General features: G+C 48.3%; 1 protein-coding gene across 1 annotated transcript; it reads right to left on the bottom strand.

Annotated features, from left to right (window-relative positions):
* Positions 1-223: 223 nt before the first annotated feature.
* ran (RAN, member RAS oncogene family) lies at positions 224-11,321 on the bottom strand. The gene is made up of 7 exons (XM_072517788.1): positions 11,199-11,321; positions 9,312-9,366; positions 6,823-6,907; positions 5,923-6,048; positions 5,644-5,831; positions 1,511-1,681; positions 224-673 (listed from the first exon to the last, which is right to left on the bottom strand). The coding sequence occupies exons 2-7, from the start codon at positions 9,345-9,347 to the stop codon at positions 629-631; spliced, it is 651 nt and encodes a 216-aa protein (XP_072373889.1). The 5' UTR covers positions 9,348-9,366; positions 11,199-11,321; the 3' UTR covers positions 224-628.
* Between the last annotated feature and the right edge of the window lie 526 nt (positions 11,322-11,847).

Here is an 11,847-nt window from a genome sequence, read left to right as displayed (position 1 = left end):
AAAAGCTACGTACAGTCATAGTAGTCCCTGCAGCACATCACAAGCATTACAAGGGTACAAACTATCAAGAGGCTTCACTTTAAAAGAAACAGCTAGGGCAAAGATGTATCACAGAATTAGTTAGGTAGTTAGATGCAAATTCTTGCAGTCACCGAGCTCAGGGAATCAGGATTTAATTCCTTAGCCACAAGTGGTGGACTAAATACTAGTAAAAACAAATGAATTTTGAAAGGAATGCAGTACTTTAATGCCACAATTCATTTAGTCATTTGGAATACAACTTTATTAAGATCACAACTTTATGATCTAAACAAAAAGTTAACAAAAAAGTAGGAATGACATTAACATACAACTTGAAACGATGTATATTGTGATTCTACCTGTATCATAAATTAAATTATGCATACACTCCAATGTTGCAGTCTATCAATACAGTTTTAGTATCAAGTACACAGGTCCAAGTGTGAAGAAAATTGTCATACTGCACACCATTCACTCCCAATTACAACTCCTTTAGCCCCTAAAGATTATAAGCAGTTCTGTTCAGCTAATTAACTGGCAAACACGCTGCATCACAGGACAGCTGCCTATAAAACTAGGCTGCTGGTGCTCAACTCCAGCCAGGAATTCACAGGTCATCATCTTCGTCTGGCAAAGCAGTGCCTTGAGCAACCTGGAACATAAAACAAGAGTAGACATTTGTAATAAATTGGTCATTTTATCAGATAGGCAGTATTTATGTTCACAAATGGTTGGGGGAAGAGGATTGAAAAGGAGATAGTGAAATCAGTGACATGTCAGCTACATTAGGTCTTCAGGCCAACCCATAACAGGATATAACATAAGGATGCAAGGACAAACAGGAACAATATTTTACATGCAGAACACAAGTCACATTTCCTATTATCTAATGCAGTTAGTTACTTGTATCTCAAATAGATTACAAGCAGCAATTTAAAATCAAAATTTCCATTTCCTCAACTGTGAAGTGCAGAATGACTGATATGTAGCAAGTGACAGGGACAGGTTTGTGACCTAAACAACCTAAAAATGTACCAAATTAGAACAGAGCCTCAAACGTGAGTAAATCCACCCACTTATAAGCTCCATAGCCACTAATGGAGTACAAGTTATTTACACAGTACTGAATTTTGTAGATCAGGGTGTAAATTATGAAGCAACTACACACTACCAAAAAAGAAAAATCACATTTCAGGAATTTTTACTGGACAACTTTTAAAAATATTTCTCATGTGCAGAACATTAAGTGCATCTAGTTTTGGTTGAATGTGTTATAGTTGAGCTTTGGTATGTGGATACAGAACCATGCCCAGAGTTTTCTTGCTTGCAGCCCTTCCAGCATATATATTGGACTGCCATAAAGGCATTAACAGTAGCATGATGTATTTATGCCTGGTCACCTTTACATGAAAAGTGGTTTGATGTGCAAACAGATCTCTTTAGGTGGATATTTGGTTCGGATTGCGGAATCAAATAGTAAATACTGTACCTTCAGGTCTTCCTCGTACTGTGCTGCTAACGCAGGGTCCATCTGAACCTCTGGAGGTGCCAAAGCCGGCATAGCAACAAACTCCAAATTGGGATCTCCAATAAGTTTCCTGGCAAGCCACAGGAATGGCTTCTCGAAGTTGTAGTTGCTTTTGGCAGAAATATCATAGTACTGCAAAGGAGGAAGATGTCAGTGAACTCAAACACTTCATTTCCACAGTATTCGAATTCAAGCACTCGCATCTACTGAAATATCTAATAGACAAACTTCATTGGCAAAATGTAAATACTAAATATCTAGCGTAGAAATGAGGATTTAGACACTCAGAATACTGTAAGTCAATGAATAATGAGAACATGCAAGGTACCTTCAATACTTCTGGTTTCAAAGACACCTATCACTTTCCAATTTAACAATAATTAGTGCTTTGCATCACTGGGTAGGCCAGCATTTATTGCCAGTCGCTAACTGCCCAAGAGGGTGGTGTGAGCTGCCTCCTTGAACTGCTTCAATCCATGTGGTGTAGGTATAACCAATGCTGTTAGGGAGAGTTCTAGATGGACAGTGAGTTATGGCAATACAGTTCAAAGTCAGAATTGTGTGGCAGTGCCCCCATGCATCTGCTGAAAGCTTTCTTCTAGGTGGCCACGGAAGGTGCTGAAGTCATGCCGAGTTGCTGCAGTGCATCTTTGTAGATGGTATACACAGCTGCCATGGTCTGGGAGGGCAGTAAATACTGAAGGTGATGGATGGGGTAGCAATTAAGCACACTGCTTTGTTCTGGCTAGCAGAGTTTCTGGAGCATTGGTTAAGCTGCACTCAACCATGGCAAGTGGAGCATATCCCACCACAATCCTGACTTGTGCCTTGTAGATGGTGGACAGGCTTTGGGGAGGCAGGTTACTTGCCATATCCCAAACTCCAGCCTGCTCTTGCAGCCAAAGTATTTATATGGCTGATCCAGTCCAGTTTCTGGTCAACAGTAACTCCCAAGATATTGATAGTGGCAAATTCAACAATGGTAAAGCCTTTGAATGTCATGGGGAGATGACTGGATTCTTCTCACTGATATGATTGCTTGGCACCAATGTTACTTGCCACGTTATTAGCCCAAGTCTGAATGTTGTCCAAATCTTGCTGCACGTGGACATTGACAGCTTCAGTATCGGAGTCATGAGGGTGCTGGATATGGTAATCAGCAAGCATCCCCACGTCTGATCTTGTGATGGTCGGAAGGCCACTGATGAAGGTTGTGCCCAGGACACTACCCCGAGGGACTTCTGTAGCAATCATTGACTTCCGGTTTGCCAGGACTCCTCGATTCCAGTCTAAAATACACCATACATTTTTCCTTTCTGATATAAGCAAGAATGTATGCAATGCAGAATTGCCAAACTGTAGCACCTACCCTCAATGAGAAATTTCATTGCAGCGATCAGGATTACTGAACGCCTAATGTGTTTTTCACAAGATCTCAATTTTGAATAACCATACTTCTTTCCCTCCCAAGATATGTACCATATACGAAACATGCCACATCTCTCCTTGCCAAAAGCCCCATTCTAATGGAACCTTAAGGATACTGATCAAATGCACCAACTCGGGGGCTGGATTAGCACAGTATAAAACGTTGGCTTTGAAAGCAGACCAAGGCAGGCCAGCAGCATGGTTCAATTCCCGTACCAGCCTCCCCGAACAGGCGCCAGATTGTGGCAACTAGGGGCTTTTCACAGTAACTTCAGTTGAAGCCTACTTGTGACAATAAGTGATTTTCATTTCATAATTGTTTATCTATTTGCAGAATAGTCAACACTGTACAAAGTTGCTACATAAGAACTAAGAGCAGGAGTGGGCCATCTGGCCCCTCGAGCCTGCTCCGCCATTCAATGAGATCATGGCTGATCTTTTGTGGACTCAGCTCCACTTTCCAGCCCGAACACCATAACCCTTATTCCTTTTATTCTTCAAAAAACTATCTTTATCAACTACATCCCTCAAGCAATGAAGGACAAAACTCCATTTGCCTTCTTAATCACCTGTTGCACCTGTAAACCAACTTTTTGGGACTCATGCACTCACACACCCAGGTCTCTCTGCACAGCAGCATGTTTTAATATTTTATCATTTAAATAATAATCCCCATCACTGTTATTTCTACCAAAATGGATAACCTCACATTTGTCAACATTGTATTCCATCTGCCAGACCCTAGCCCATTCACTTAGCCTATCCAAATCCCTCTGCTGCTCAGCTATTTTCTCATCTCCCATTATTAAATCTCCCTTCTCATAGTCTGAAGGACCAATATTTATCACTTTTTTATTTTATATATTTGTAGAAACTTTTACTATCTGTTTTTAATATTCTGAGCACATTTACTCCCATAATCTATCTTACTCTTCTTTATAGCTTTTTAAGTAGCTTTCTGTTGCCCCCTAAAGATTTCCCAGTCCTCTAGTCTCCCACTAATCTTTGCCAAAGTGCAACAGTTTCAAAATTAAAATGAGGTTAATGTCAGATTTGTCAGTTTTTCTAGTTAAAAAATTGGACTCCATTTGAACAATGGAGCACACACAATTTAGCTTCTAGTTTGAAGGCCCTCGTTTTTCTTGTGGAACTGGCCCTAATAAGGGAACAGCAACTGAATTATAGCACAAAAGTTCCAAAAGTCAGGGCAAACTACTCTGGCCATCAGCTGTGTTTAAATAATTGGCTTCAAATGTAACGGCCAAGTTATCGGTCTGAATGACGGTGGCAAATTTTGGCTCCAACTCCATCTACTAGTTTGCTGACGACACGACCGTAGTGTTTCGGTCTCAAACAACCATGAGTCAGAATACAGGAGGGAGATAGAGAACCTAGTGAAGTGGTGTAACGACAACAATCTCTCCTTCAATGTCAGCAAAACTAGAGCTGGCCATTGACTTCAGGAAGCAAAGTACTGTACACACCCCTGTCTGCATCAACAGGGCAGAGGTAAAGATGGTTGACAGTTTCAAATTCGTAGGTCTGCATATCAAAAATCTGTCCTGGTCCACCCATGTCAACACTACGACCAAGAAAGCACAACAGCGCCTATACTTCCTCAGGAAACTCAGTATGTCCACATTAACCCATACCAACTTTTACAGATGTACCATAGAAAGCATCCTAGCTGGCTGCATCACAGCCGGGTATGGCAACTGCTCGGTTTAAGACCATGAGAGTTGTGAAGTCCATCACGCTGACCAGCCTCCCATTCATTGACTGTCTACACATCCGGCTGCCTTAGGAAAGCAAGCAACCTCTCCCACCCGGCTTACTCATTCTTCAACTTCTTCCATCGGGCAGAAGATACAAGTGAGAAAATGCTCTAAGATTCAAAAACAGTTTCGTCCCCACTGTTACCAGACTCCTAAACGCCCGTTATGGACTGATCTGATTTCTTCACATATCTTCTCCACTGAGTAGTACTGCACTTCTATGCTTTACCCAATGCCGTATGCTTCGCCCGATGCCTGTGTCCATGTACTTGCAATGTATTTTATTTTCATGTACAGAATCAGTCTCACTGTACCTTAGTACAGGTACATGTGACAACAAAATCCTATTGAATAAACCCAGTACTGCTTCCTGTCCACCTGGTTTTCTATAATCAGCTGACCCTTTTTATCTTATACAGAAAGCTATAAACTGTTTGAAAGGTGACTGAATAGCATGTAAACAGCTAATCTGATCCAGAATGGCTGACACTGAAAATGTTTCTCAGACCTACAACTTCAACTAGATCGTGGAATTAGTGCAAATAATTAGTGTAATATGTTGTATCAATCGAATAGGTTGCGTCTTGGGCAGGAATTTTGAAATTGCAGCCCCGAACTCCATATAATCTCATCTATCAGATTTCTGTATTTACTGTAAACTTGCCATTTCACCATAGCTCAAGTTTGAGATCAATGATTTTGGAAGGAACAGAGGACTGAAACTCCACCCTCACACTGGAAGGGTATTTTTTTTTTTTTTTTATAAAAGATGCATTTCGGACTGCTAAACAAATATTCGAGATACAGCCTGGACTTTTCTTCCAGTGCCAACATTCACTGATTGGCATGGAAAACATTGCCCAATTATAAAGACATTGACAAAACCCATACCTGAAGATTTTTCTTCCTGTGGAAGACAATAGATTTTGCCTTCACTTTTCTGTCTTTAATATCAACTTTGTTGCCACACAACACAATGGGGATGTTTTCACACACTCGCACCAAGTCTCTGTGCCAGTTAGGAACATTCTTGTATGTCACGCGCGAGGTTACATCAAACATAATAATGGCACATTGAGCTGTTAAAGAAAGAAGCAGTAAGAACCCAAGATATACTTTAATGTATACAAAAAATTGCATAATCAATATCTGCATAACCTAAACTCTTACCTTGAATGTAGTAACCATCTCGGAGGCCACCAAATTTCTCCTGACCAGCAGTATCCCACACATTAAATCTGATGGCACCTCTGTTAGTATGGAACATTAGTGGGTGAACTTCAACACCCAATGTTGCTGTGAGGGGGTAAACCATAAATTACACTGGCATTAGCATGGAACACAAAGCAAAGCTCAACACCCAGGACTCTGGTGAAGTTAAGAGGGTTGATGTGCATATGAGCTTCCAAATGGTGTTCATTTAAGTCATAAACAGGCAAGCAAAATGATTTCTCTAGGATTAGGGGCAGCACCTATGTAAATGTGAAATCAGTTAAGGGACAGAAAGTAGACAATAATGGTCACAGTTGTTTTTGGCAGAAGTGGGCTTGGATATAATTTATAAGTTTGCAGATAACAAAACTCATTGAGAACAGACTTCAGGCAGACTGGTGGACTGGGCAGTCAAAATTCAATCAGACATGAGAAGTGATTAATTTTGGTAGGATGAGAAGAGGCAATTAAAACTAAACAGCACAATTCTAAAAGGGTTCAGGAACAGAGGGTGCAGGAACACATGCCTTGAGATGGCAGGGTACGTTCAGAAAGCTGTTAAAAGGGCAGATGGGATCCATGACTTTATAAAGAGAATAGCAGAGTACAAAAGTAAGGAAGTTGTGCTAAACCTTTGTGAAAACAACGGATTCACCCTCAGCTAGTGCACTCTGTCCCATTCAGGGTGCCACACAGAAGAACTATTAGAATGGCACCAAGGATGAAAACCCTCTTATTACACAGAAATGGCACTGGTAAATTTTGCATGGCAGAAGCAAGGAAGTGGGATTAATTTGATAACTTTTGACAGACAGAATGGTCTCCTTTGGTGATGCATCATTCTATTTATATACTTACCTACATACTTCTTTTCAAACTCGCCAGTCAAGTGGCGCTTCACAAAAGTAGTTTTACCAGTACCACCATCTCCAACAAGTACAAGCTAAAAGAAAGCAAATTAAAATTTACAATTCGGAAGTTGCAAGTGCTTGGGTACTTTCCAAACACACAAATTAGGAGTAAGCCGCTCATGTCTGCTCCATCATTCAATATCATGGCTGATCTGCATCTCACACACCACAAAAATCAGAGCACATTTTTACTCATAATCGGAGGTGAAACACTCTGATGAAGGGATAGTTTGAAGTTATACCATTTTTGCTTGCTAGCATCCAGATGGGTTGATTGGTTTTCCTTTGTTTTGTGAATCTAGGTGGGATAAAGCATCTGCCTAAATGATCCCCAAGTTACTTTTGATATATCAATATATTAGCCAGTCACAGGTCATAAACTAGCACATTCTTAAAAATTAATAATGCTGGATTCAGTGAGCTTTGCTTTTTCCAGTCAGAAACTATGAGTTTCTCATGTAACATTTCCAAACATCAATCCCCAAAGGTCAGCAATGAAAATTAAGAGTAATTTTCTCAAGTTAAGAACACGAAAGGCAGCATTTCAGTTACACCACACCAGAAATACCTGGGGTCAGTGCAACTAATCACAAAACAGACCATTTTTAAAATCCCCTGCGACCGCCCCACACCCCCCCCAATATTTTCAACATTGTCATTCCTAAGCACTCATCAAAATTGCAAACTCCAAGTTTTAAAAAAAAAAAGTGAGTACCCAATTCGTTTTTTCCAATTAAGGGGCAATTTAGTGTGGCTAATCCACCTAGCCTGCACATCTTTGGGTTGTGGGGGCTAGACCCACGCAAACACAGGGAGAATGTGCAAACTCCACACGGACAATGACCCAGAGTCAGGATCGAACCTGGGACCTTGGCGCCATGAGGCAGCAGGGCTAACCCACTGCGCCACCGTGCTGCCCCCAAAATCAAAGTTGGCGACAGAATCAAGGGAATGTGAAATAAAAAGAACAAGCCTTTTGCTTTCGGTTGGGAGCCCCCGAAGTTCAAAATAAATAAGTTGGGACAAAGACAAGAACAAAGAAATGTACAGCACAGGAACAGGCCCTTCGGCCCTCCAGGCCCGTGCCGACCATGCTGCCCGTCTAAACTAAAATCTTCGACACTTCCTGGGTCCATATCCCTCTATTCATGTATTTGTCAAGATACCCTTTAAATCTCACTATCGTCCCTGCTTCCACCACCTCCTCCTCCGGTAGCGAGTTCCAGGCACCCACTACCCTCTGTGTAAAAAAACTTGCCTCGTACATCTACTCTAAACCTTGCCCCTCTCACCTTAAACCTATGCCCCCTAGTAATTGACCCCTCTACCCTGGGGAAATGCCTGACTATCCACTCTGTCTATGCCCCTCAATGCTTAGAATTTTAATTTGCAGGCAATTATTAATAGAAATTCTGAAATAAACCATTAGCTGAGTCATAGACTAGCACTGGAGTAAGAAACAAAGTCTTAGGATAGCAAGAGTGTTTTCATGAACATGGTTGTAAAAGCAGACGAGCTTCCGCTTCGAAGATTTGGCAAGACTTTTTAATGTCAAATTTATCTCAGAAGGAAAATGCCACAATATACACATCGGACATTATAGTTACAAAATGAAGTGGACTGCTTGCAAGCAGAGAAAATCATGTAGTTTTGCACTGCGTTATTTCCATTCTGCCTCAGTTAAAAGCCCATTGACACAAGCAAAGTGCTAGATATGGTTCCTCTACTCTCACCTGGGGTTCATGACCAGAGTCAACTTCACCAGTGACATCTTCACAAGGGAAATAATTCCCTCCTTCAAGGGTTTGTCTTATCCCTTTTAATTTATCCTTGCCTTTTTACTTACCATTTCATATTCCTGCAAAACGTTTTATCGTGACACTTAAGTATTTCTTTGTTCTACTCCAACATTGCTAGTTTAACAGTAGCTGCATAAAAGCCATTGCAGCATTTAATCATGTCTCTGCACAGAACCAATTCAGATTCAGGAGAGTCAGAATTAGACCTGATGAGCTGTATCAGCATGCCATATGGCAAGCAATATGAACGTTGTGATAACTGTACTCTAGTGTCGACATAAGAACAGAACACGTAAAATATTACCAGGAGTCAAAATACACCCCCACCTACAATGCAAGTTTCACCTAGATAGCTTTTGCAGATATGTAGATTAATGAGAACAAGTGGAGGATAGAGACATTGCAAAAGTTTATTTTTTAAGAGTGGGGCAAAATGAAAAATGTCACTATTAGGTATCATACAAAATTGTGTTTTTATTTAAAGATAAAGAGTATTCAACTTCATTTCTCAACCGAAAAAAATCCAGAACCACTATCCACGTGCGGTAATTTTGATGTAATTTGGTTACTTCAACCTTAGTATGGAGGAACACAGAAATAATATCCATTTACCTTGTTCCCAACACCAGATTCTTACCTTGAACTGAACTTGAGGTTCTCCTTGATCACCCATAGTTTTTATTTTTAAAAACCTTTAACAGAAGAGTACAATTAGTCATAAGTTTTTAAATCAATTATATATGTTTCTGCATTTAAATGAAAGGCTGGAGTTAAATGCGAGGAAAGAGCCCAAAAACCAGGTGGAAAAAAAAGAGCTAAAAGTGGAAAATGCGTCACAATTTCCCCATTGCGGCCCGGGGACCAGCGCCCGCCGGCCCGGGGACCAGCGCCCGCCGGCCCGGGGACCAGCGCCCGGCGATCAGCCTCTCCGGCACGGGGATCGGCGCCCGGCGATCAGCCTCTCCGGCACGGGGATCGGCGCCCGGCGATCAGCCTCTCCGGCACGGGGATCGGCGCCCGGCGATCAGCCTCTCCGGCCCGGGGACCGGCGCCCGCCGGCCCGGGGATCAGCGCCCGGCCGGCCCGGGGATCAGCGCCCGGCCGGCCCGGGGATCAGCGCCCGGCCGGCCCGGGGATCAGCGCCCGGCCGGCCCGGGGATCAGCGCCCGGCCGGCCCGGGGATCAGCGCCCGGCCGGCCCGGGGATCAGCGCCCGGCCGGCCCGGGGATCAGCGCCCGGCCGGCCCGGGGATCAGCGCCCGGCCGGCCCGGGGATCAGCGCCCGCCGGCCCGGGGACCAGCGCCCGCCGGCCCGGGGACCAGCGCCCGGCCGGCCCGGGGATCAGCGCCCGGCCGGCCCGGGGATCAGCGCCCGGCCGGCCCGGGGATCAGCGCCCGGCCGGCCCGGGGATCAGCGCCCGGCCGGCCCGGGGATCAGCGCCCGGCCGGCCCGGGGATCAGCGCCCGGCCGGCCCGGGGATCAGCGCCCGGCCGGCCCGGGGATCAGCGCCCGGCCGGCCCGGGGATCAGCGCCCGGCCGGCCCGGGGATCAGCGCCCGGCCGGCCCGGGGATCAGCGCCCGGCCGGCCCGGGGATCAGCGCCCGGCCGGCCCGGGGATCAGCGCCCGGCCGGCCCGGGGATCAGCGCCCGGCCGGCCCGGGGATCAGCGCCCGGCCGGCCCGGGGATCAGCGCCCGGCCGGCCCGGGGATCAGCGCCCGGCCGGCCCGGGGATCAGCGCCCGGCCGGCCCGGGGATCAGCGCCCGGCCGGCCCGGGGATCAGCGCCCGGCCGGCCCGGGGATCAGCGCCCGGCCGGCCCGGGGATCAGCGCCCGGCCGGCCCGGGGATCAGCGCCCGGCCGGCCCGGGGATCAGCGCCCGGCCGGCCCGGGGACCAGCGCCCGGCCGGCCCGGGGACCAGCGCCCGGCCGGCCCGGGGACCAGCGCCCGGCCGGCCCGGGGATCAGCGCCCGGCCGGCCCGGGGACCAGCGCCCGGCCGGCCCGGGGACCAGCGCCCGCCGGCCCGGGGACCAGCGCCCGCCGGCCCGGGGACCAGCGCCCGGCGATCAGCCTCTCCGGCCCGGGGATCGGCGGCAGCGCCGGGCGGTCGGTGAACAAAGGAGGAGAGGCCGGCCCGCCATGTGCTGGCGCCTGGGGCCCGCTGCCTCTCTCCCGCCGCCAGACGGCCCGGCCTCCAGCGCGGCCCGGGATTGGGCCCGAGTCCAGGCAATGGGAGGCCCGCCAGGCGGGCGGGCTGAGGGGAGGGTGCCCCGGGCGGGAGGACGCCGGGCCTCTCCCTCCCTATCGGCCCGCGCTCCCGGCGGGCGGGCGGGACCAGGCCCCAGGCCTGAGAGCGGGAAATGGCGCCCAGGCCGCAGCGAGGGGCGGGAATCGGGCGGCGCTCGGAGCGGCGGCGGTGACCGGCGGGCGGGCGCCGGCCCGGGGGGGGAGGGGGTGACGGGGGTACACCGGGGACCCGCTCCCCGCGCCGGGCTGAGGCGCTGCGGCCGCCTCCCGCTCTCACCTTCCAGAAGCCTCTCTCACTCAAAATGGACGCTCGAGCCTCAAATAGCCTGCTCAGCGCAGCACGTGACCACCAGCCCGGCGCGGCCCCGCCGAGGGGGCGTGCGCGGCCCCGCGAGGGGGTGGCCGAGGGAGAGCGCGGCGTGCGCGGGCCCGCGGCCCAGGGAGAGCGCGGCGTGCGCGGGCCCGCGGCCAAAAGAGAGTGCGTGCCCACAATGGGGAGCGAGCGGCGACGCGGGCATGGAGACAAAAACAGAATGAGCACGCGCAGGGTGAGATCCATCTGGGGCGGGGAGAGAGAGAGAGAGAGACTGAGCATGCGTACTAAACGCCAGACAGAGCGGGACTGAGCGCTGCAGAGAGTGAGCATGCGCACTGAGCGCCGGGAGAGGGAGAGACAGAGAGAAACTGAGCATGTGCAGTGAGCGCGGGAGAGAGCGAGGCAGCAACAGAAACCGAGCATGCGCACTGAGCACCACACAGAGAGAGCGAGGGAGGACAGAGCATGCGCACTGAGCGCAGAGGAGAGAGAGAGAAACGGGGCATGTGCAGTGAGCGCAGGAGAGAGCGAGTGGGGGACCGAGCATGCGCATTGAGCACCAGACCGAGCGAGTGGGGGACCGAGCGAGTGGGGGACCGAGCATGCGCAC

Source organism: Scyliorhinus torazame, chromosome 1 (genome assembly GCF_047496885.1).
Source record: "Scyliorhinus torazame isolate Kashiwa2021f chromosome 1, sScyTor2.1, whole genome shotgun sequence".
Lineage (NCBI taxonomy): Eukaryota > Metazoa > Chordata > Chondrichthyes > Carcharhiniformes > Scyliorhinidae > Scyliorhinus > Scyliorhinus torazame.
This window is presented reverse-complemented; position numbering and strand designations above follow the sequence as displayed.

Bases quoted from the DNA above. Each gene is read 5' to 3' on its own strand.
- ran (XM_072517788.1), bottom strand. From the start codon at position 9,347: ATGGGTGATCAAGGAGAACCTCAAGTTCAGTTCAAG. The intron at 6,049-6,822 runs GTAAGTATATAA...ACCCCCTCACAG, and splicing joins GTTTGAAAAGAAGTATGTAG to CAACATTGGGTGTTGAAGTT. The intron at 674-1,510 runs GTACAGTATTTA...TTTATGTTCCAG, and splicing joins AGTACGAGGAAGACCTGAAG to GTTGCTCAAGGCACTGCTTT.